General features: G+C 45.6%; 1 protein-coding gene across 2 annotated transcripts in view; it reads right to left on the reverse strand.

Moving 5' to 3' along the window:
• Positions 1–341: 341 nt before the first annotated feature.
• Positions 342–26,560, reverse strand: part of PTP4A3 (protein tyrosine phosphatase 4A3) — a 191,530-nt gene continuing 165,311 nt past the window's right edge. For both annotated transcript variants that reach the window (XM_086966278.1, XM_086966279.1), the window contains exons 5-6: positions 25,626–25,700; positions 342–2,055 (exon numbers count right to left, since the gene is read on the reverse strand). In XM_086966278.1, the coding sequence (XP_086822404.1) occupies positions 1,938–2,055; positions 25,626–25,700 (193 nt within the window). In that variant the 3' untranslated portion in view covers positions 342–1,937. The remainder of the gene's footprint in view (positions 2,056–25,625; positions 25,701–26,560) is intronic.

A 26,560-nucleotide genomic window follows, 5' to 3' on the forward strand; every position in this document is an offset into this window, starting at 1 on the left:
TAAATAAAAATAATGTCAAGAGCAATGCCAATAGCTCTAACTTTAACAAAGGCAAAACCATTGCATTGTAAAGGCTTGTTGAATAATCTGTTGGGTTTTCATGGTTAATTTTTATCTTCGTATTTTAGCTTATATTGTCAGAATAACTAGTTCCTTCTTGTTGATCTATATCTTTGTGCCTGTGGAAGTGCTCACATTCTTCAGCTCTGTTCGACTGTGAGTCAACAGAAATAATGCATGCTTCCACTAAAGGAGAATTCGATTGCCTGAGACATCAAAAAATAAGTTCGGTTTCAATGCTTGAAGGGTCTTGCTTTCCAATAAACTAGACATTGCCAAAGTGATTTTAAACAAATTTATTAGTCTATCTGAATATACTTCTTTTCAAAGACATATATACATTTCACAAGTCTGCCATTTTTCAAAATATTTTTCAAAGGGAACATCTTTCCTTGCAATTTCATAAAAGTAAGTTTGGAAAGACCATTTGAATCCCACCTATATCATTTTGGAAACTTTGAACACACCATACTTTGTAGGTAAATTAAAAGTTCTCAAAATAAGTTACCAATACTTAAGCTATCCGTATTGAAACCATATTTTTACAATCGTGATGACCTTTGTTGTATTACACTTACACCATTGTTATAACAGTTTTAAGGGGTGCAAGTGAGAAAATTCATTTTTTTCTGAATACTAAAGGAAAAGAATTTCATGCCAGTGCAAATTTATAGGTCTGGTCATCATCAAACGAAGATTCAATCAGGCTCAGACATTTGACTCAAGTCGTTCGCTGCAACAGCATAGTAAAAGACTGATCCTGCAGCATCAGAATGATTCTTCAGCTGAGATACCCAAATTCGAAGCAAAGCAACGGAGGGATTTAAAAACAAATTCAGGTTCCAAGTTTGCAATACCTACCTATGACCAACCCAAATGTACAGACATCCATGGTTTCTAATATTTCCAACCTGAAGTGGTGTGGGTGCCATAAAATAAAATGCACATTTTTTATTATTTACAAATACAACTTTTTCATTACTTGAAAAGTGATCCGGCAATTGCCTCCCTTTCGCTTTAGTATGTAAGTGCATCTACAGAGCATCAATTGCCCTCTAGCCAACGCAACAATGCGGTTCTATCAGGCACTATGTAGTAGTCACTGGTATTCAAAGCCTTAAGCTGTCCCCTACAGCGGGAAGTGTTCACAAAACCAGTCATTGCAAACCAGTTTATATACCTTCATTACATATGGCGGATGGGGTGGCTGACTGTGCATGGGCGGGATTTCCTAGAGTTTAAGGTTTTTGGTGGCAGCTAGGCTCAATTCAGCTTCAAATGATAGTCCTTAGAGCAATTTGCATGAACCTGTGCAACATGCTTGGCTTCCACTGAAGGGCTTAGAAAGAGGAAGCGCAGTAGCCAGCCTGGCTATGGGATTACTAAAAGGGCTCCATCTGAAAAACCCTCTGCAAATATCACAAAAAAGCTCTCAACTGCTTGGCTGTATGAGCAATCCTCACTTTTACAAAAGGGTTTCTTCTTACACCAAGGGTGCACACACACACAAAAAAAAAAAAAGTCTCCTACTCGCTTCCATGACTCAAGGACAACGCGTGTAAAGTTTCATTGCATTTTTTCTAAAACCACATATTTACCTATAAAAATATCGAGTTACCATTTCAAAACACAGATCCTGCAAGCAAAATGAAACAGCAGAATCCTTCAGCTTTAGTCTTAAAAAAGTGAAATAGTCAAATGGTGTTTGTATATCTGCAGCTGTGGTCAAGGAACGCCTGCTGCCTTAGTAAAAAGAGTGCCTTGTTTGGAAATAAAATAAAGAAATAAAAAAGTGCCAGCGCTCCAGAACTTCATCGTCAAACAGTGCCTGTGTGTGCCTGTCCCTGTGCGCATACTTTCGCCTGCAGCCGCTGAGGTTACATGATGCAGCATTTGTTCTTATGGTTGCGTGGGTCCTTGAATCGAAGCCTTTGTTTCGGTCGGTATTTTTCCAAGTAGGTTAACTGCTTGCTGTTGATGGCTCCTCTTCGTTTCCTGGAAAGAAAAGAAATATGAAATGGGGTTTGTTGTGGTTGTGGTTGGAGAGCAGGCGCTTCACAAAGACGAATCTGGAGCCATTTATGCAGGGGTTCAATCTACATCCCACGTTAGACCCTTAGTTACGGCCACAGCTCCTGACTGGGAGCAATTCACCCTCGCGCCAGTAAATGCAGCCTTCATCCAGAGCGCGCAAGCGCAAGCCAGCATTCCATGATTACATCATCGCATTCTCTCAGCCACATTCAACCTACTGAGCACCAGCGCACGCATGCCGGAGAGGGCACGCGCCAGACTCAGCCAGTCTGCGGACTGCCAGGCAAGGATAAGGAGAGGGGAGCTTCTTTGAGATTGTGAAGTTAGATGTATACTTATCCTATACATTTAGATTCGGGGGGGGGGGGGGTCATCAGTTTAAAGGGGGGGGGGGGTACTTCCAATGTCACCATGAGCATCAAAGGTCATGTGCTCTTACACATCCTGGGATGCTGTAATTGGGTGCACATGCCAGCAATGTCACTTCTACAAACACCGTTTGGCTACACGAGGCCAGTTGCTAAAATAAAGCCGGTGGGAGGCTGATTTGCCTCGCCTCGCTTCGCTTCTTAGCTAGGTGAAGTTTTTACAAATGGGTACCTAGGGGTCTGTACCAAAAGTTGCAGTGATTGGCACCTCCATGTTTGTCCTTCCCAAAGGCTCCTCCGCCTCGAGTAGGCTCCCACCCCATCACAGAATGTATGCTCAGCAGTCCCAGCCATGGGCGAAGGAAAACTAAATGCGCCTTAGCGAGATCAGACAATTTCAGGTCTTTCATTGCACAATTAAAGCTCCCTCAGAAAATCAAGTTCACTAGCAGTGCCTCCTAAGCTTGTGACTTTTGTGAGCCCCCACTCAATCACTACTGGAAGCCAGGGACCTCCACCTAAACAATTTATATGATTAGAATTTATTTATTTATTTATTTATTTTATAGCATTTATAAGGCGCGCAGCTACCCACAAAGGGTTTCCCGGCGCCGAAAAAGCGATTCACAAAACCAGCTAGCTAGAGAAAAGATCCAAGGGTACTTATATGTCAAACAACCAGGTCTTTACACTTTTCCTGAACATCTTGAAGTTTTCCTCTTTGCGAATTTGAATGGGCAAAGTGTTCCACAGGGTTGGACCCAGATATGAGAATGATCTCCCGCCCATTCTGGCCCGTTTGTACCTGGGAACCTCAAACTTCGCTAAAGTGGCTGAGCGAAGATTGCAATTGGGAACGTGAAGTTTGGCAAGATCTTGGAGATACCTGGGGGCGGTCCCAGCTTTAATTTTGAACAGATAGCTCAGAGTTTTGAAACGGATCCTATTTTCGACCCTGAGCCAGTGTAGATCCCTAAGATGTTTTGTGATCCTGGCTTGTCTGGGTATTCTACAAAGCAGCCTGGCTGCGGCGTTTTGTACCAGTTGTAAGCGTCTTACTACTGCTTTGTTTGCACCCAGGTACAAGATGTTACCGTAGTCAAGCCGAGAGGTGACTAAGGCATTGACTACGGTCTTCTGGGTGGTAGGTGGCAGCATCCAGACAATTTTTCGGAGCCATCTGAGAATCATAAAACATATGCCCGCTACTTTGTTGGCTTGCTGTGACATTGAGAGGTTGTCATCGATGATGACCCCAAGATTTCTAACCTGGGTGGCTGGAGGCGGTAGCTTGCCTAATGCTGTCGGCCAGTGGGGGTCACTCCAAAGGTCCTTGTTGTTCCCTAATCCTCAAATCCACACTAAATACAGAAACTGGTATACATCAAATACACAATTTATGAATTCACAGAAATATAGTTCACAAACAAAAATGGAAATGTTACTTTATAGCTTTTAAAAATGTAGTTTTATTTCTAAAACACTAAGCATTGTACTACACTCTAGCATATCACTTTGTCCTTCTTGCTCCTAATGGATGCTCCTTATTGCCAGCTACTATCACTTCAAAAGAGGCCACAAATCATCAATCCTGGATTCTATTTCCTGCAGTTGCACTTCTCCCAGGAATCAAGATTAGGTTAACAATTTAGGGGTGGATTAAGATGCAGCCCGCAAAGGCTCCGACTGGTCCGAGCCTTCAGGGCTGCATCGTGGTCGCCCCCTCGGTTTACTTTCCAACCACCTAATTACAATCTAGGCGGTCAGAAAGTAAGCCAGCCACTCCGGCTAGCTTCCGACAGGATCAAGGACCCAGTCAGCTAGTCAGAACCAGCTCATAAACCAAAAGGGCGGGCCTTTCCGCCCTCGGGATTACGATGCACGGTTTCCAGCATGGTTTACATGCCGGCCTGTCCGACATGGAACCCATGTTGGAATGCGTGTTTGAAGGCCCCCAGCAGGGCCCCCTTGTGCATGGGGCCTTTGGTTGGGGATCGAGGGAGCACCTATGGCACCCCTGTTACTGCCAACCGGTGGTCAGTCGGTCCCAGGACTGACATAATCATGCCCTTAATGTTTAGTCTCCAATTTCAAATTCCTTTTTATTTACAGAGCGCCTTAAAAACCGTTTTTTTTTTTTACTTATGCACTATTAATTATCCTACTAATATAACTCAATTTTCTCAACAATCCTGGACCACTTAAACAGGAGTTTCAGAACCCCTGTACTACGGTGCATTATGACAGTGGCCACAAAACTATGAAACTAAAGGAGTCAAACGATACAGAATAAAACGTACATTCAACCTATATGCAGAGGTCATGGCTCCCCCTCACCATGTTTTTCATTCACCCAACACAGACGAATGACTGGTGCAGTGAGCCACATAGGTTCCCTTTGGGTCTCCAGAGTGCAAGAATGCTGATGTACAATAGTCAGTAGGGGGGGGTCTGATATATATATATATATATATATATATATATATATATATATATTTGTTAACTGTTCTATTGAATTACACCACATTCAAAACCGCTAATATGGTTAGCTGCAGATTTACGGATTTAACCTACGTATAGACACAGCAAACCAAACTCCCACTCTCATACATGAATAATACAAACATTTACATTAAAGGAGATTAAAACAATATTCCTTGGTAAATCGATCACTGCACCAAAGTTCAGTAAAAGGAGCGCAATAAAGTCAGAAAAAGTGCATCTCGGAGAGGGGAGGGGGCAATAAATAAATGGAGTTAAAATAAAAATGTAAAAAATACCAAACAAGGACCACCAGTAAAATATACATATTGCAATGCACCAAACGGTGTTCTTGCCCAGAACTTCACTTTGAAATGCAAGGCCATGGCCTATAAATGCATTCGCCCTACGATGGTGATCGTGTGAAAGAAACTAAGTCATCAGTGGCTGTTGTGTTGATCCAGTGCATCTCTCCTGTATCTCAGGTCCGGTGCAGATAGGGCTGTCAAAGCAAGTCACCCACAAACACTACTGCTAAGCTCTTGAGTGAAGAAGAAGCACAAACCGTGAGCGGATGGATGAAAAGATGGTAAACCCTGCCTTGGGCTGCAGTACTGCACTCCATGCCCCACCATCATTCGCAGCAAGAGGTGCTTGAGGAAAACACCTGAAGTTACCAGATACAGACACCCTCTGCTCCACTGGCAGCAAGGCAGTGATTGGCAATCAGCGGTACAAAAGGGGGTGGTGGTGATGGACGGAGCATCTGAATCAAACACTCACACCCAGTCAAAAGATCTGGGTTTAATCCATCACCGTTCTTTAGCCCACTCTGCCACCTCAGTTCAGACATGGCTATATGCAAATCAGTCTCACCCTGTGCCTCATGGGAACAGTCCAGCCCGAACTGCCAAGCCATGTCTTCCCTGGACCGGAAACAAGCTTCCGAGGACCGGTTTCTGGCATTCCAGCCGTCTTCAGCCCGGCTTGCTTGAATCTAGTGGCAAAGTGAGCAAGGGACTCACGTCTGAGCATACCCTGCCACACTTATGGTGGCCAAAAGCGGTACAAAAGGGGGTGGTGATGGACGGCCTTTCCCTCCCCGATGACCGCGGAGACGCGCTGATTAAATCAGCGCACACGAAGCACGGCTGATCCTTACGGCCGGCAAGAACGCTGAGCTCCCCAGCAAATGCAAACCAAGCACGGCTGATCCCTACGGCCGGTTCGAGCGCCAAACTCTACAGCTAGCTCCTACCAGCAGTCCAGACTCTAATTATACTGAGACTCCCCAGGCTGCCTTAAGTCATCCCCCAATTGTGGGTTACAAGGATTCCACTCTTCCAGGATCCTTCCAGCACTTCCTAATTCAGGCAACCAGTCCTGATGATGATCCAAAATGCTCCGGATCGAAACGCCGTCGACCTAACAGCCTGACCAATAGGCGCACTTCTCCTTCATGGCTCTAGATTCAAATCAAATCAATTGTGCCCACTGTGATATCACTATGTCACATGCGCCGTTAAGCCACTCACTGTAAATAGTCTGCACCTTATGCACAGTGCGCCAACTACGCTGTTCTCCTTTCACTTGCGTCGCCACCTGCACTTTTTATTCACGTTTGTTGCACCAAGTTCCATGTGGTTGTCATTACATTCTATGCAGTGCTGTTCTTAACTGTATATATCCGACCTTGAAACTAATGTTACCACATAAAGATGAATAATTACCTTTTGATTTAAAAATGAGTAATCTCCTTCTTGTCCACCTAAGTAATGCTATGTGCATGCTATCTATAATGGTCTATTGACTTTCACCTTTCAGGACATTGTGTTCTAGTTGTATCTGGAGTGTACACAGCCATCCTTCTCAGCACAGCTTGAGCCCAGCAAGCGAGATATATCCTGAATAATGGAACAAAAGGGACTGCATCTTCAAGAGGGGTGCATAGCGCTGTCCACTTTGGTGTTGTATGCATAAAAAGTGCTACATCACCATAAATCATGCTCCTAGGTATGTGGGCTAACCATTTTTTTGTTACATTGCATCATGTGCCATCTACAATGTGACCCTGTGCCATAGAGGCGCACAGCAGTGGCATACTGGATGAATACAGTTCTGCATTTCAATATGTTCCCCGGGAGGGCCTGGAGAATAGTCCAACTGCAATGGACAACTCTGTACACTGGCCATAGTTCTCACCCCATGGCAAGTTGCTTCCAAGTCCCATAGACTGCTCCATGGCACCAAGTGATCACTCCTGGTGAGCCACGGCTCAGCCACCCCTCCGCTCCAACACCCAGACTGCTTATGCCTAGGATCATTCTTTGCCTCCTACTTGAAGGACACGCTATGCTGACGTTTCAATGCCTGCCTTCCAAGCCAAGGGTTACTCATCTTTAATTTGGGTTTTCTGGGCCTGGTCTCCGCAGTACCTCTGCCTCCATCATCCTGACATTGTGTGTGTGTGTGTGTGTTGGGAAACTAATTCCCTACTAGGGCACCGTCTATGTTCCCCAGCATACTTGAACACCAGAAGTGCATTGCTAGGAAGGCATGGTTTCACTAAAATGTACCTCTCCACAGGTGGAGACAATAACACTGCTTAGTTCCTTAGATATTTTCTCAGTTTCATGACTTCTAACCCTTGTTCTGTGCATTAGTTCAACTGGTGTGTTTTGTACCACGTTTTTTATTTTTTATTTTCAGGTGTTTGACCGTGGTTCCTGGTTTTCCACTACTAAGGGGGCATGGATGCAGGGAAAAAGGAGTTGCGTTAAGAGGTCCTTCTTCACACGTTTACAATACACGCAGCAATGGGCTGCTGAACATCATGGATCTGTACAGACCTTGCTGACCATCGGAGAAGCTTCAAGTCCTCGAAATGTCTCAGCCAAAGAAAAGGTCACCCATAGTAATAGGGTCTTCATATGTTCCTCTGCCCAAAGACGGTTGTTCGTGGGAATACAAAGGCACTGGAAATGCCCCCTCTTCCTTACCAGAAGATTACAATGTGGAGTGCAAGGGACACCATCCAAATCAAATTCAGCGGACACTAGCTGCCTGTGGATGAATCCTGTGAGATCACTAGACCGCCAGACTAATCCAAAGCGAACTTACCAGCCCTTACTGTGTGAATTCCATACCACCTTGGGTGTACTTTGAAACAAGGGTCTTTCCTAGAGCTATCTGCCATCAGAGACCTTCAGTAAAGATAGGCTTCCTCTGCTCTGATTCTCAGGATGCAGTCACACCAGAAGCTCTGGATCCTTCCCGAGTACAGTGGGCAGACTCCTCCGCGCGTCTCAGCCTGCCACAGAAATAGAGAATAGAATCTGGAGTCAATGGTGAGGAGCATCAACCCCAGCCTGGCCAAACAAACGCAACACAAAGACAGTCCAGGGAAGTGATCGACTCAATCTATACATTGAGTAAGGCAAATCCCTCCAGGGAGCCACACGTCCTATTGTAAGCAGCCGCCCTACTGAAGGGAATAATGAAAAACAGAAATAGGATGAAACTTGTTGGGTCTGGAGACTACTATTACAGTTCGTTAACCACCCATGCATGAGGTAAAGTAGTAATAAGACCCAAAAGTAAACAAAGGGAAGCAGAGACAACCTTTGTAAATCCTAAGGAAATCGACCGCTGTCTTGTTCCAAACAAAAAACAATTCAGTTTTTCATACAAGGCAAATATTCTAACCAAGGGGGTCCATGAAATACTCTTATTAGTTGACGTTGGTTACGAGTTGACTAACTTTCCAAGCTTTGCCTTATGCATAAAATGGAGAAAGATATTTGCAAATACCTCTCGTTACTGGTCGATTGTTTTACCATGCGCTGCTAACTGGACTGGATTTTTACACTCAGCCCATGAGCAGGCTTGGATCTTTGCATTGTATTGCAGGTCTGTCACTTTAGTCGTGTGAAGCTGGATCCGCTGCACAGTAAAGAGCTGCAGGCTTCGAGCGTCATAAGCCTGTAAGGCCTTAGAAACTTGATAATTAGGTAAATAATGAGGATTTAAATACACAGATTGCCAACGAATTGCATGCATGTTCAGGTTGTGTAAATAGGCAGCCAGTAGGAGGCAAACAACATCTAAGCGCTCGAGTGAACTAGGGCTCCATTTTGCAGCCCAAACTCACTCGCTACACTCATCCTAAGGCAAGCATAGACCCAAGCCGGGGTTCATGACTGGACTAATGCATCCACTGCAGGAATTTGAATAGAACTTCACAGGTTTGAATCCTGGTGGGTCCACACAGCCTTCTTCATAGGTCGATAAAATGAAAACACTGAGTTGTCCAACTCAAGGGCAACTGTTACTCAGTGCCAAGATAGCTCTGGTGTGAATGCTTGCTTTAAGAATACATGCCGTTCTACCACCATTGGGAGAAACCCAAGGAGCGCACTGTCCATTGCAATGTATTGGATCTTGAATCATTCCCCATCTCTGCTTTCACATACAGTGCTCTTTCTACCCAGCTAGGTTTACACTTTAACCCCTTCGCTGCTGATGACGAGCTCAGCTCGTCATCAGCCACGGTGGTCGTGTGCGGATGACGAGCTGATCTCGTCATGTAACGCGGCTTTTAGAAAAAAGCCGCACAGCGCAAAAATAACCGCCGCAGCGATGCAGTTCATCATACACCATTAGATTGGATACTGATCAGGAGGACAGAAAAGTGACATTTGAGAGTACAAATGACAGTGCTATGGCAGTGTGCCTGCTTGAAATATTATGAAATGCCAGTGACACAGCCAATTTTTGGTGCGTTAACACAAAATATGAATGCTTTACGAAATGGAAAGGAGGGTGGTAGAAAGCAGAACTCACACTTAGAGACCTGTACTTATTTTTCTTCATCAGACTGACCCATAGCAAGAAAAATCAATAAATAAATAAAATAAAATCAGAAAAGGGAGAAAGAAGCGATATATAGAAAAACAATGACCCAACACAGGTATGTGCGCATATACCTCACCAGCAGGCTGGACTACAACATCACTACGCCAGAATCTCCAAACAACTCAGTCTCAAGATCATCTACAACACTGATGCAGCACTCATACTCCACCTCCCCCGCCGCACCTCAGGAATCTTCACTGAATTTCCATTCACCAGTGCAGCCAATTCAAACTTCTTACGCACACATACAAACCCCTACACAAAACAGGACCAGAATATCCTGAGCAGCCACAAATACTTTCACCCACCCACCCGACTCCTACGCTCTGCGCACACTCCCTGCATGCGAAAAAGCAAATCTGGAGGTTACACATTCTCCGATATCGCACACAATACATGAACGTCCCTCAACACATCAGAGCCTCCTCATCACTTCTTGAGTTCCAAAAGACCTGACTCTTCATGTAAGCACATTGGGGACCGCAAACCAACACCTGCCCAAGTTCCTGGATACGCTCTCAAGTAATTAGTGTGGTATACAAATCAACATAACATACACATGGAAAATACTACTTGACCTGTAACCATCTATTTTTAGTGCTACATATTCACATGCTCTGCATTCTCCTGCTATCTAGTATTGAGCCCAGACTTTTCAAACTTGTTTTTCTTCATAAAAGTTTTAATCATGAGATGGGATGTGACTCCACTTGGTCTAAAATGCCCCAGTACGCGGACTCCACCTTAGATTGTGGTTCTGCTCAGCAGGCAAGTAGTTTAAGTGGAGTGTGGTGCTGAAGACAGTATGGTGTGCATATTAGAGGGAGTTAAAGAACCTGTAAAATATACGTAATCCCCCCCTTGTTTTGGGGATGAGGGTAGGTGCATGTGGATCTGCAAGCTATGAACGAATAGTTCACCTGTCGGTGTAGTTTTGCAGCTTGATGATCTTTTCTGGATTCACTATGCTGTGCATATTCCGCGGTCTTGTGGTTGGGTCCGGATTCGTAGTCTTTTCTTTGTTTTTTTTTTTTTTTTTTCGTCGCCCAGGTGGGCGTTGGCATCACCCCTTCCTGGGTGTACTTCCGGTGACGTCGGCATGCTTCCTGCGGAAGCTCCCACCCTTGGGCGCCATCTTCGGGTTCTTTTTTCCGTGTTTCTTTCGTCTCCGAAGTGATGGCAATGTTGTATGTAGGTGAAACTTCTTTTAACCGCTTTGTATATAAAGTCATTTTTTTGTTTTTTTTTTTGACCACCTCTTTCTCTCTCCAGCCTCATCTTTCTGGCGGAGGTGGGTGGGTTCGCTAGTGAATCCAGAAAGATCATCAAGCTGCAAAACTACACCGACAATTCGTTTTGCAGCGTGAATCTTTCTGGATTCACTATGCTGTGCATAAATTTTGTAGCGGTTTCTCATTTCTGTGGCGGCTGGGTAGAAGATGAGCTTTGGTTCTTGAATATGTGCTGGAGCACCTTTTGTCCAACTTGTGCTTTGTTCATTTGAACATCCAACGCAGTAGTGCTTCGTGAATGTGTGCACTGAAGCCCATGTTGCCGCCAGGCATATGTCTTGTATGGGTGTATTAGCCAGGAAGGCTATTGTTGCACCCTTTTTCCTAGTGGAGTGGGCAGGTGGTCCCTCTGCTAGTTCTTGCCCTGCCCGCTTGTGGCAGAGTTGGATTGTTTGCGCGATCCATCGTGCAATAGTGTTCTTTGTTACAGCCTTACCCATGAAACTGTTGGCGAATGACTGCTTTGTCTTCCTGTGTCCTTTTGTCCTCTCGATATAGTGCAGGACCGCCCTTCTGGCGTCTAGCGTGTGAAGGGCTCGCTCTGCGCTATTTGTTGGTTTTTGGAAAAAACTCGGAATCTGTATGGACTGGTTCATATGGAATCTGGACACCACCTTTGGCAAGAAGTGTGGGTCAGTTCTCATCACAACCCTGTCATTGTGTATTTGTATGTATGGTTCCTGCAGAGTTAGCGCCTGAAGCTCGCTCACTCGTCGTAGGGACGTTATTGCAACCAAGAAGGCTGTCTTCATGGTCAGCATCTCTAGTGAGGCCTTGTGGAGCGGTTCAAAGGGCTCCTTCATGAGTTCCGTCAGGACTATGTTCAAGTTCCATGCCGGTGGTGGCAACCGCATGGGTGGTGCGATATTCTTCGCTCCTTCCAGGAATCTCTTCACAACCTGTGACGTGAAGAAGCTCCTGCCCATCTCACCCCTTGTATAGGCGACTATCGCTGCCAAGTGGACTCTTAAGGAGGACGAGCTGAGTTTTTTCTCCAGTAAGTGCGTGAGGTATTTCAGCACTGTGGAGTCCTTCATTCTATTGTGAGGTCTTTCCTTCCTGCACCATATTGTGAACCTCTTCCACTTTGCCCCGTAGCACTTCCGTGTGCTGGGCCTTCGTGCCACCCGAAGGACCCTGAGGGTGCTCTCAGGCAGTCTCAAGTGTGCGAATTCTATGTCCTCAGGAGCCACGCCCCCAGGCTCAGGCTCTCTGGCTCTGGGTGTAGTACCTCTCCGTTGTGCATGGAGAGCAGGTATTTTCTTCTGCCGAATCTGTGGGGTGGACTCTGTGCCATCTCCATGATCTGCGAGTACCATGTCTGTCTGGCCCACTGTGGTGCGACCAGTATCAGGGTCATGTTGCTCGCTCTGCACTTGCTCAGTACTCTGTGTATCAGTGCTATCGGGGGGAAAAGCGTAGGCAAATGTCCCGGACCAATCTATCCATAGGGCATTCCCAAGGGACCCTTCTTCGGGTTGTCTGGATGCGAAGCTTCGGCATTTGGCATTCTGGCGTGTTGCAAACAGGTCCACTGATGGCGTTCCCCACTTGTTGAACAACCACTTTGTCTCCTGGGCATTGAGCTCCCACTCGTGGGATGTCGATGTCTGTCTGCTCAGCCAGTCTGCCTGAATGTTCTCCTTCCCTGGTAGGTGTATGGCCAGTAGGTCTATCCTGAGGGGGATGGCCCATCTCCATATCTCCTGCGCCAGTGTCGAAAGCGTTGTTGACTGTGTTCCACCCTGCTTGTTGATGTAGAACATCGCTGTTGTGTTGTCTGTCTGCAGCAACACCCTCTGCTTGTACAGTCTTGTTTGGAAGGCTTTCAATGCAAGGAAGATTGTTTTCAACTCTAGATAATTGATGTGCTTCGACGCATCTGCTGGTGTCCACAGAGCGACTTTGAGCTCTTCCATGTGAGCGCCCCATCCCCTCAGGGATGCGTCTGTGGTGATGGTCACTGTTGGTGTTGGGGGTGTAAGAGGCTTTCCCTTTGCTATGTTCTCCATGGTCCACCATGCCATTTCCTTCTGCACTGCGTGCGTCACAACCACTAGATCCTCCCAACTCCCTGAAGCTTGTGACCATTGTTCCTGGAGCCATTCTTGGATGGGTCTCATGTGCAGTCGTACGTTTGGTACCAGGTGGATGCATGATGCCATCATCCCCAAGATCTTGCTCGCAGTCCTCACTGTCCAAGCTTGTCCCTTCCGGTAGAGGCGAGCTTCCCTCACCAGGGCCCCTGCTCTCTTGTTGCTGGGGAACACTCTGCCCTGCAAGGTGTTGATCTGTGCCCCCAAGAAGATCTTCACCTGTTCCGGCTCCATTGATGATTTTTTCCAATGGATGGAGAACCCCAGGTTTATTAGCGTTTGTCACTGTATGTGCGTCTTTCTTGCATTTCTGGTACGAGTTTGCTTTCACTAACCAGTCGTCCAGGTAAGGGTATACGTGTATTCCCTGCCTTCGTAGGTGCGCTGCGCCTGCCGCGAGGCACTTTGTGAAGACCCTCGGAACTGATTTTAGCCCGATGGCTAGTGTTGTGAACTGGTAGTGGCTTTCTCCGATCGTGAACCTGAGCATATGCTTGTGCTTTACGTTCACTGGGATGTGCAGGTAAGCGTCCTTGAGGTCTATTGTGACCATGAAGTCCCCAATCTGCAATTGCGGCAGCACCTCCTGCAGGGAGGTCATTTTGAATTTTTGCGTTCTTATGAATGTGTTCAGGAACCTGAGGTCCAGAATGGGTCTCATTGTCTCGTCGACCTTTGGCACGAGGAAATACGTCGAGTATATTCCCTTGTTTCTTTCTTTGAAGGGAACCCGTTCGATGGCCTCCTTTTGAAGGAGCTCTCCTGCTTCTTCCTGAAGCCGCTGCAGCTGATCGTTTGTTAGTTGCTTTCGCTTTGGTCTCCTGCTTGTTGGTCTCCCTTCCAATTCTAAGCAGTACCCGTATTGGATGATGTTTAGAGTCCATTTGTCTGATGTGATCTCTCTCCATTCCTGGAGATAGAGTCTTAATCTTCCACCCACTGGTGTTACGTGGTGGTAGTAGTTGTCCATTGTGTCCTGACCCCTTTGTACGTGCTGCCCCCTGGGATCTTTTCTGTGGGCGGGCACACGGGTGACTCTGAAGTCATTTAGAGGCGGGCTGCTGGCCCCCTCTTTTATGCTGTCCTCGTCCATTTCCTCTCCCTCGAAAGGACTGGCCCCTTGACTGGTACTGCCAGGACTGCTTCTGTTGACTCTGTTGCGCCTGCGAGTCCACCTGGTGCGTCTGTTGGAAAGCCTGGTGTGAAGTACCTGGCTGGTTTCCACCTCTTCCGCCGGGCCTCCCTGACTGGGTGCCCCTTTTGCTGCCTCTGCACTGCAAGGCTCCCATGGATCGCGCAGTTTCATTGTCTTTCTTTAGTTGACTGAGTTTGTCGTCAACTGTTGTCCCGAACAGCGTCTCGCCGTTGAACGGAGTGTTCAAGATGCTGTGTTGGACTTCTGGCTTTAAGCCCGAGATTCTGAGCCATGCGTGTCTTCTTTCCGTGACACCCATCATCATGAGCCTGCTGAAGGTGTCTGCACCATCCAGGGCCGTCTTGAGGCAACAATTTGCCGCATTCTTCCCGTCTTCCACCAGTTTCTCGGCCTTCTGCCTGGCCTCCTGGGGTAGGTCTTTCAGCAGTTTCCCTAGCTCCTCCATTATCTGGTACATGTGCCTGTTTATGAGGGCATTGGAATTAGCCATGCGCCATTGGGTTGCGGCATTCCGTTTGATCCTTCTGCCCACTAAGTCCATCCTCTTGCTCTCCTTATCAGGAGGTGGTCCAGAAGTAGTGGCCACGTTAGCCCTCTTCCTTGCTGTGGCTGTGATGATCGAGTCAGCTGAGACCACGCCTCGGATGTAGGCTGGGTCCTTCGATGAATGTTTGTACTTTTTTTCGGTTCTGGGAGTAACTGCCTTGCATGTTGCGGGCTCCCTGAAAGCTTCCATCCCCTGCGCCAAGACGCTGTCGAGCATAGGTAGATACTGGCTCCTTGTTTGCATGGGGAGTAATGTCTCGAGGAGAAAGTCTGCTTTCTGCTTCTCCTCGTCGAGCTTGAGCTTGAAAGCTGTTGCCGCCGACGTTATCACCGAGTTGTAAGCTCCGATGTCGTCTGGCGGCGATGGCTTCGAGGGGTATGTGTCGACCGCCTCTTCTGGGCTTTCGGTGTCGACATCCAAGTAATCCTCCTCCTGTGGGTCAGAGGTGGCCGACTCGGCGTCCAACCTGCTGTCCTCTTCCCCCTCATAGCTGTAAGCCTCGTAGGGATTCTCGTCCTCTTCTTGGTCGTCGACCATTTCGGTGCCAGGCTCATGTTCTTCGACCTGTTCCTCTTCCTCCTCGACCATTTCCTGCATGGGTGGCTTGGTCTTGTGGGGGATCGTGAAGGCTCTCATCTTGGCGTCGAAATCTTTTTTCCGCTGCAAGATGTTCTCTATTTCGGCTTGTAGTCGCCATCTTTTCTTTTCCATCTCGGCTGCGTTGTCCGCGCCGGATTGTTCGGCCACTCTCTTCAGCGCCTGGCTCGACTGCGAGAGTTTCGGCGTCGAGGACTTGGACGTCGAACTGGGTTTCGGGTCCTTGTACGGCGTCGAGGCTTTAGGGTCTTTCTCCCTCGACGTCGATCGGTCCTTTTCGGGGACGATCTTCGACGACTTCTGCTGCTCAACAGCTCTCGGCGCCAGGGACTCCTTCTCAGAGGATCCGCTGGGCCTGTGGGTAGCCGCGGACGCCAGGTGTCTCTGCGTTGGCGCTTTCGGGGTCTTCCCCTCGTTTTTTCGAGACTCGGAGTCTCTCGTGCTCTTGGGGAACGACGAGTCTCCTACCTTATCAGATGTCTTCGTGTAATCGGTCTCTACGACCGTGTAGCCGTCGTCTTCGGCGGCAGCGTTGTCCTCTTCCTCCGAGGACATCCCCAGCTCGTACAGCGATGGCGTCGGGGCTTTTCCTTGGAGGGTGGCGTGCGCTACCCTCTGGCTCTTCCTCACACGAAGGGTCTTCGGGGCGAAGACGGAGCAGGCGTTGCAGTCCTCGCTTCTGTGTTCTACCGGTAAACAAAGGTTGCAAACCGGGTGTTGGTCTTTCTGCGCGAACTTGTGGTGGCAGTTAGGGCAGAACTTGAACGGCGTGTTGTCCATCATAGAGTGTTTAGGCCTCCCTGGCCGCGCGAACGTCGACGATCGTCGAAGTCCTCGATGATTTCTCCTTCTTTTCGCCGGGCAGTGTTTGGTGAAGTCTTTCGTAGTCTTCTTCTTTCGATATCTTCTCGAATTTCAATCTTTTCCTAGTACTTTCTCCAAAAATGTCTGGAGCCCAACGGGAACGATCCAGATCCGACCGCGGAAAAAAGAATCCGAAGATGGCGCCCAAGGGTGGGAGCTTCCGCAGGAAGCATGCCGACGTCACCGGAAATGCACCCAGGAAGGGGTGACGCCGACGCCCACCTGGGCGACGAAAAAAAAAAAAAAAAACACAAAGAAAAGACTACGAATCCGGACCCAACCACAAGACCGCGGAATATGCACAGCATAGTGAATCCAGAAAGATTCACGCTGCAAAATAAATGGTTACATGATCAGTAATATTTTCTGTTTGTAGCGTGTCTGGGTGTAGATACACATGCTCCGACAGACTATAAAGCAGTCACTCCCCAAAGCGCCGGCTAATGAGCAAATGATGCAGATGTCTGAAAAAGGCAGTCGACACATTAACACTTGGAGTAGGTGTTTAGATTAACCAAGTAGCAGCCTTGAAAATATCCATTAATGGGATGCCACCCACAAAAGCAGGTGTTGAACCCTTTTTGCAGCTAGAGTGGGGGGACAGGGAGTTTGCAATTGGCCTTGGCATAGTAAGTTAGGATGCACTCAGGTATTCACTTAGCAATGCCAGCTTTAGAGAGGGCACTGCCCCTTTTGTGGTTTGGCAAAAGTACACTTTCTAAAGGGCTTAGTTCTATTAATGTAGTGCATAAATACTCTATTAACATTCAGAGTCTGGAGGTCCCTTTCTGCTATATAATCAGACTGTGGGAAGAATACCTGCAGCTCAACCATTTGGTTCATGTGTAAAGGAGAAATAACCTTGGGCAGAAATTTGGGCTTGGAACAAAGAACTGTCCTATCTTTGTGAACCTAAAATAGTTTTTAGGCTGCAAAAGTTTGAAACTCATCAATTTGTCAGAGGGAGTAAAAAAATGTCCGTCCAAGAAAATAACTGCAGGTGACATGAGTGCAGTGGTTCAAATGAAGACCCATGAGACGCGAGCGGTTGAGGTTCCAGAAAGCTGTCCGAGCAGTGTTTAAAAGTATTACCTACTTTAGACCGTCCATGAAGGTCTTGAAGAAAGGTATTTATACAAATACCATGACCAGTTCTTCCACAGTCCATTGCCCATGGACCATGGGTGTGGGTACCTGGATGACAAGGTTTGGCACATCGAGGTTTTGGGCGTGGGGAACAGGTCTATTGGATTCCCCCACCACTGGAAGTACTTGTTAATGACATTTTGGGGGAGTTCCCAATCATGAATTTGTAATATGTCTTGTTGAGCAGGTCCACAAAGTTGTTACACACTCCTGGAAAATGCTTCACCAACAGGTGAATGTTGTTGTTGAATTGCCAGTGCCAAATATTTTGTGCTGAAGCAGAGACCTGAGGAGCAGTGGATGTCCTCCTGCTTCTGGTTATAGATCATGGAAGGGATGTGATCGGTTTCCTCCTGTGTAAGTGGGAGGAACACTTTCAAGGCTAGTCTGATGCCTTGAAACTCCAGATAGTTTTTGTGGCACACCTGGTGCTGTGGGGCACCTCACAGAGGCAAGCTCCCCATCTCACGACTTATCGGTGGTGAGATTCACTTGCAGATGGGAGTCTGAAAGGGTCTGCCGAACAGATTCTTGCGGTTCTACTCAAGCTGAGAATGCTGGACCCTGGTTGTTACCAAGAGTAGATACTCCTGATGCCCTTTCGCTTGTGCCATCTGCCTTGTGCCACATTCCTGAAGCAGTTGTATGTGAAATCTGGTGTACAGTACAGTTGCCATGCGTGAAGCTATCATCCCCAACAGTTTTAGGACAGCTCAAACAGTAATAATGCAGTGTGTCTGAAAAAGAGGCAGCAACTGTTGGCATGCTATCATCCTCTGCTCAATGGGGAATGCCCTGCCTGCCATTGCACTGAAGACTGACCAGAGGACGGATTGAATTTGCAACAGCTAACAAGATAGATTTTTTTTCCCATTGATTGTGAAATCTAGGCTAAGAAGTAGAGACAATGCTTGGGGTGTGTGCTGGGCATTTTCGTAGGCAGCACTCCCTGATCAGCCAGTTACACAAGTATGGGACTTCCTGCACTTATCCACTGCTACCCCACAGGGCACTTTGTGAACATCTTTGGACCTGTAGTGACTGCCAAGGGTAACACCTTGAACTGGTCGGGTCATCCACAGCGGATCCGGAAGGAAAGTATGTCTTTGAGATGCAGTGCTAGCATGAAGTTGCCTTGGAGTAGCAGGTAAAATGTTGCAGACTAACCATGTGTAAGTGTTTACAGTGCTTAATTTGTGCCGGTGCCTTCCGGTGCTTAGCACCATCACATATTTCTCAGGGCCGGGTCTATGACCACTATGGATGTGTTTGTATTGTTCGTGTATTTGCACATAAGTTAAGGAGCCCGCTCAAATGGTCATGCATTTTGCCACCTGCCATTGCGCGCCACCAGCGGCGCCTGTGCAAGGGCTTTCTGGTGCTCAGACTCCGAGAGACGTGTTTGCTGAGCTCCTAAATAGTTAAACAGATCATCTCTGCTCTCAGCTCTATAATGTGGCAAATAGTGGCTGCGGCGCCGGCTCGGCGCGCGCGCTTTCATCACACACACTGACTCACACGGGGGAGGGGCAGTTCTGCACAGCTCCTGCTCCTCCTGACCTCGGTGCTCTCAACGGCCCAGCAGGGAGGCAGGATCAGGTCGGTGCTTTTTATTATGTAAAATAATAAGGCTTTGCATGATGGAACAGTAAAAGCAGCCCATGAATTCTGTTCAACTGCTTTCTATGCTGCCTGCCCTAATCCATGTATTTGCTTGGTTGGTGTCAGCGTACACTTGTTAATAAGGTAACCACACTTTGTATTTGACATTTTGACTAAAGAGAAGTTATCTCCGCGATGGCACAGGGCTTTATTAAAGTATTCTGCTCCCCGTGGTGGATTGGTTGGATGATGCCTCGCATTCACGTGCGGGAACTTTTCACTGCTTGTTTGTAATTGGCTGTTTGTTAGGATACTTTACTATGGGCTTGAGACTGGCTGAGGGAAAGTTTGACAGTTGTTCATTGGCTGCTCTGTTATATTGCTGAGTGCACGTGGTGCACCAGCACATAATTTGCCTGCTGTACGTCTTTCTTTCGGCAGTGGGTCCTGCTTATTCCGCCGTAGTCTGGGCCTGTGTATTAGCAGACCACGATCTTCTTCGAGCGAGGCCACAACATGTGCGGTAAGTTTACATTCTTTGCCTTGATCCTATGCACCTAGCGCAGCAGGACGGAGCTAATCCTCAGTGTCCACCAAAAAACTCGGGGTTAAAACACCTTCCGAAATCGTCCTTGCACAACTATTTCTTTGGAAGGGGGAGGTGGGGGGGCGGGCATGTTCAATATATCTTGGGACCTTTACAGTTTTCGTACTTACAGTGCTCTTTGTGCATTCTCTCACCCTCATATCCATATTATGAAAGAGTTAATTTGTGCCACCTGTGCTTTTAGTGTTCTGTACTTATTTATTTGGCATGCCAATGTTGTAAGTGTTTTAAGTTGTGCCTAAAAGATGATATTTATTGGCAAATAAAATAGTGTTTACTGGCCATGAAGCATGTTGCTGACGGGTAGCAGGCTCTGTGATTCTTAGGTAGGCCGTGCACCTTCACAGATCTCTTGCTTCCCTCGTGGGTTCTTCGCATTACACTCATTGCCTCCCCTGCAAGGGCAGATATTGCTTTCCTTCCGTCCCTTCTGCAGAGGAGGGTCTCCCTCTAGGGAACAGGGTGACAAGGCCACGGTGCCAGGCTGATCTACAGCATGGGAAATGAATAGAACAAATCGTTGGCACACAGTGGTGACAGTCGGGGAATTCTGTCTCCTAGCTTCAGAGGATTACACTCCTGCGCCGCATTCGTCATTATTCATGTAGTAGGGATAATTTGCATTAACTCCAAGCTTGATTCTTCTTTAAGAAAACACACGTATTCCTGTGTATTTATAATACAGAAAAATCCAACATGCATTCAGATATGGCTGTAGCGCTAGTGCATAACCAATGGCTGCTTGCAAATAATTAGTAGCCTGTCTCTCCTAGAAGTTAAACAGTCAAGTGTCCTGAGTCGATCAATGTGATCAGTGTCCCCACTTTGTTTTTGCCCGCCCCAGCATAGTGTGCAGCTGCAGCGTTAGGCACATGAAGCAAACAGTGTGCCGTACAGCAGGCCTCAGAATAATTAAAAGTCAGTAAGTAAATAAAGATATTGTAATCGTAACAATACATGATGTATTGGAACTTCATAAGATTATATCTCATGATGTAAGGAATCGTGTCACCGTCACGCATACTAGATGATGAGACAGGGCGACAGGCAGAGATAAATGCAGGTATTATGCATTGCATAAATAAACCGACGTGAACTGAACACCCTGTGATTCTGGGCAAATCTCTTAATTTCCCTGTGCCTACAAAAAACATAACCTCTCCTGCTTGTAATGTATCTGGTGCTCATGTAGTGCTCCAATGCCTTCAGGTCGAGTTTGTGAATATGTAAAAAAAACCCTGCAAACCCAAGGTTGAATGCTTTCCAGCAAAGCAACGCAGCCGCTTAAGCGAGGGATCGCAGCTCTGCAACTTGAGTTCCTCATAGTTCATTTTCACTTTGCCTTCACGAGGCCTCAGCATAGTGTTCAGAGCAGTTATCCAATAATGTGTTATGTGGTGTTTTATAGATATCGCCACCACATGCAACTCGTGGCCTGCCTCAGAGTGCAAGAATCTAAAAAAGACAACTATAAACTTATACAAGCAGGTACCAAAACAGAAATAACACTAAACGTCGCTATTAGACCATGTTAGCATATGTATTTTCCAAAAAGTAATGCTGTTCCAAGTGTTATCTGACTACCCTAGTATGTGTCACAGGTTTTGAGGATGTTCAGAGGGGCTGAGCAACTGGATTGCCTGCCTTTCCAGCCCTGAAAGCAAATCACTCAGCCCTCCCTCTCTTCCAGCACACTGCGCCTCAGTCATAGCAGGAGTTCCTCTATCCACGTTTGTTCTAGGGTGCCTATCAAAACCACTTAAGATTAACCCTATTATTAAAGCAGTGGCGTACCCGCATCACTATCCCACCTTCAGTTCTGTGGGGAACACCAGCTACCACCTACCTAGGGTTGCAGGATAGATTATTTCACACTATTACATCTGGCTTTCACCAGTGCTAGTTGAGGATCTGGGACAAGCGACAGAGTAAGTGGGTGGAGCCAGTGGAGGAAGTGGGTAGAGCCATAGGAAGTGGGTGGGGGCTCTTAAAAAATGTGAGCACCTGCACTTAATATTTTACAAATTAAGCACTGAGTGTTTAGAGAGAATACACATGTTCAATGGCCAGAGGTCAAGGACTGGCCAGAGGAAGCCATCCTTTTTTAGGGTAAAAAGTAGAGGACATGCACTTCAGTGCAGGGTTGGCATGCAGGTACTGGTTCTATCGTGCCAGTTTGTAAAAGCACCCGAACTCCTTCCTCCTGGAGGCAGGCGGTTTTAACTCCGTGAATGGCAGTAGGTTGAAATTCAGTTTGTAGGGGGGAAAGTGAGGTGAAATTCGAGACAGTAACCTTCCTGTTCAATGGAGTGCCCATTGTGTATATCAGAGTGCCCATTATATATATCATGGGGATTGTGAACTAGGAGAACCTCAGCTAAGTGAACCACGGCTCGTTTGCAGGTATCTCGGGTACCTGCAATTTTGTTCAAAAGCGGTGAGTGTTACGAACAAACACACAACAAGCCATTCCAGACTTGCTGAGAACACTCATGTATTTCGTGCTGCCAGGGGACAAGATGCATTTCGACCTGGAAGGTCATTGATCACATGACCACCTTGGAAACCATGGAATTAAAAAATATAAAGTGAAAACTGGCCAAGTTTGTTTTAACTGGGCCGAAGAAAATACAAAATGAAAGTTAGTCATAATTAATAACTCCACAGTAATTAAAGTATTATTCCATAGTTATAATTCATTATCAATTAACTATCATTTTAGGTAATAACATTTGTCATGTAATCATGGACATAGTAAAAAGACTTAGTATACTCCTTCATGTTACAATGGCCAAGCTGATCTATTAGTGGGTTTTATTGGTGCTGTGTGGCTTAAACCAGGCAGTCAACCAAACTTTTGGGGGATAAGCTTTATTGTAATGGTACCTAATGACTTGGGGGTTCCTAGTCATAGAAAGGACTCGTGATTTTGATAATCTGGGCAAATAATGGTGCTACTAAAAGGGCTCAGAATAATTGTCCATGTACAGGCCAAGGTATAGTTGTTTGGTAATAGTACGTTTCTTAATCAATTTAGATCGTATTATGGACTATAGTACCCCTATTTCATATTCTCACGTCCTGGCTCTTTCCAGGTTCATATGCAAATTATTCACAATTCATGCTTTTGAATGGATTACTAATAGTTACAATGAACTTGTGAAATTTGTCAAAACGCAGTTCAAATATTGCCCATTACAGCGCCGAGACACCCACTGGTATTTGTGCGCTCAATAAGTTTCTAAAATACAATAAATAAATTAAATCAATAGACCTAGTTCTCTCAGTCAAATAGAATTTAATATTGGCTATATTAGTCTATTTCCATAATGTCAGTGGAATGCTAGCAACATTATCAAACATTTCATTACAATGATTGATAGTGATGGTATGCATGGCCAAAGACATTTGGAGTGATACATATCCATGTGTATTCATACTGCCTTGTGATAAAAAAAGTTAAAAACTGTACTGTGCTGGTTATTAAAGCTTGTGATCAAAGTTCTGATCAAACAAAAAGATCAGAAAGAAATGTATTGGCCTGAAAATGAGAGATTACCACAATTCATACCAGAGTAAGTGACCATCAACTATATAACAGGACTCAATTCTTCTTCGAGTTCCGGCTTTACCACTTAGAATTTTTATTTACACAATCACATTTTCAAGTACCTCATAGTCGTCCAATCATTGTTGTGCAGCTCCATATATTGTTTCACAGTGCTGTAATTGGGAGTCCTTATTAGTGATCGCCCAAATGTGAACAAGTTCTCTTTTTACTGCAAACCCCGTACTGCCTACAAAGCATTTTTATAGAGGCAAATGAGAAAACCACAAATTTAAATTTTTATTGGTTTTGATTGTTCGCTCGTGGCCCAAATCTTGTACGTCCTGGTGCTGTACTTGCAGGCCTTGCATTGACCAACGATGAAAAAGCTCAGTGCGAGCCAAAAGGAAATTGTAATAATTTGTGACTATGAACTAGTTTATCTTTGTGGGATGAACTCTTCTTATATGTAACTATCGGGTTTTGTTCCAACTGCTTCGCTCAGTGCATCATCGCCTCTTAAGATCTTTCAATGCTTGGAAATCTTGTGTACCAAATTATCTTGCGTGTTGTATGTTCTAATAAAGTGAATCATATTAGTAACCATTTAAGGTATTAATGTCATTCTGTTCTTCGTCTCGTGTTTATATACGCTCTGATGCTTGTTCGAATATATCCTTTATCTTTAAATCTGCATAAACTTTCAATTTGTGTTGAAAAGAAACCGGATTCAGAGCTACAGTTGTGTTTTGCATGCAAGAACTCATTGTGGGGAACAATGCTCCTAAAAGGTAGGTGGGTCTCTGCTTAGTCATGCAAAGTAGAGTTCCCAGTAGTCAGTCTTCTTTATAAAGAAGTCATTCTATGATTTTGATTGATGGCTAAATGGACAACTAGGAACTCTAAAGAGATGCGACTAGTTTTCATAATAGGAGCTGAATTGAAGTCATTTTGGTTTAATGACCTGTGAAATGGTTTTGAATTCGGTTTCCAAGCCTTTCACATAAGGAAAAGGTAATCGACGTGTTTCAGCCATACTACAAGGTTATTGGGGTACAATTCCATGTTGTGTCCAGATCTTGCTCTTCCTAGCAGCTCATGAACAAATTCTCCTAGTAGGGAGAAGACAGTGCCCATAGCATTCCCTTAGATTTGTTTGTAGTGTTGGTTCTCGAAGAAAAATATGTTTTTACGTAGGAAGAGTTAGATTAGTAACATAGGTTTAAGAAAATTCATGCACCCTGCCCTTAAGAAATATCTGCTCACACTGCAGTCAGTGTCCGATGCTTGTATAAAAGGCATCTACATACACGATTACAAAGATGTGCCTATGATCCCAGAAATTGTTTTGTATCTCAAAAGGAAACAAAAAATGATCCAACATATGAAGGGTTTTGGAGCAAACTTCCTTTTGCTAAAATGGGGAGTCGGCCAGGCTGTTTGAATGTGTTTGTGTATCTCGAGTAGCAGGTAAAGAATGCAGGTTATTGGTGTGTCATTTAAAATACAGACTATTCTTCCCACTCAAGTAACTCCTGATATCCCCAATTTATCAACATTTTCTAATAATTGCTTTGGACTGGTACAGTTCATGGATTTTCCCACAGCATTGGTTGTCAGAGTTGCCCAAGTGCCTCTTCAACATAGATTGATCTAGATAGTATAACAATATTGACAGCCATGTCTGAATGAACTTTGCAATACCGATTTTTTTTATTATGTGCATGATAACACGGCAAAGTGATTACTTAAAATACCAACATTTATTTAGGAATTATCAGTGGAATAATCTTAAAATTACTATAAAGGAAATTGATAACTATTCTCTTGCCACTTCCATTTTCTTTGGACACAAACTTGGTACGTTTTCACCTTCTGTTTTTTATTCACAAAGGTTGTGTGTGATCACAACCCTTTTGGATTGAAACAAGACTGGTCTCCTTATAGCAAGGATTAAATGAGCTAACAGCAACTCTGGCCTCGTGTGCTCTGAGCGACTTATGCGTTTGTTTAGAAGAGAAACACCATGGTTAAATGAATATAAATTCACAATGTGCTGAATAAAAGCAATGTTAAGAAAACCAATGCTTGGTTTGGAGGTCACAGGCTCAAGTCCCAAAGTGGAGAAAAAAGCTTCTCCAAATAAACTTCATCTCAAATGGCAGTGGAAGAACTCATGCCGCCCTTTAGATGTATTAACTGCTCCTTGGCATTCACCAGGGAGAGTGTTCTGTGCCCTGGGATATTTATGTTGTGACTTGTATGGCTGGCTCGCAACTTGGCACACAGCAAAAGTTTACTACAGGGCACTTACTGTCTTATGAACTGGATGGCGTCTTCGTACTTCATGCCGCTCTCAATCAGGGCGAGTGCGACAAGGACAGGTGCTCTACAAATAAAAAGGAGGCAGGTGATTTGGGCAACCAGGGGAACTAGTATAAAATAAAACAAAGTGTATTGTGAACAGGCAAGCAAGCTCAATACAACATAATGCTTGTTAAATAAGGTATATTCTGGGTAGCCAGGCATCTAGACTGATGTTAAGACTTTGCTTAGCATCAGCTAGAGAAGAAAGGGGGGATTCCTCCCAACAACCCAGATTACATTTTGGGGGGGTGGGGGGGGAGAGTGGTGTTGGTGTCTACACCTGTCCAATAACGAGCCATCTCTTTGATCAATACGCTGTCAATGTAGCCGCCATTCCATAGGCTCCCCTTCAGAGTATTTAAAACAAAAAAAAAACATTTGCAATGTAATAGGTTTCACATTGAGAGTTTGAGCTATTGGCATTGTAAATGACACTGCTTTTTATTTAGGAGTGGATTTTAAAACAGATAAAAGGCATTGTCATTTACAATGCCAATAGCTTAAAGTCTCGCAAATGAGAGACTTATTGCATTGCAAATACAATTTTGATTTAAGAAAAGCGTTAGGAGAGTGCGTGTCCTGCCTGCAACAGCAGGTGGACCAAGCTATTTGAGAAAATAGTGCTTGGAGGTTGTAATTAACACACGTAACAGGCTGTCGCTATGGGAGGTTACAAAATGAGACAGGGGGTACTAAGGAGTGACTACTAAGCCTATTAACCAATAAACAGCCACAGTTTACAGTGGACAATGACACAAGCCAATGAAAAATATGGGCGGAGAGTGGGTGGAGCTTCAAGCCCCTACCTGAATACAGCATGCCTCGCAAAGCAGCGCATACATTGCCCAGGCTCGACCTAAAAACAAACCCTGCCAGCCTGGT

This window comes from Lissotriton vulgaris, chromosome 4_1 (genome assembly GCF_964263255.1).
Source record: "Lissotriton vulgaris chromosome 4_1, aLisVul1.2, whole genome shotgun sequence".
NCBI classification, from domain to species: Eukaryota; Metazoa; Chordata; class Amphibia; order Caudata; family Salamandridae; genus Lissotriton; species Lissotriton vulgaris.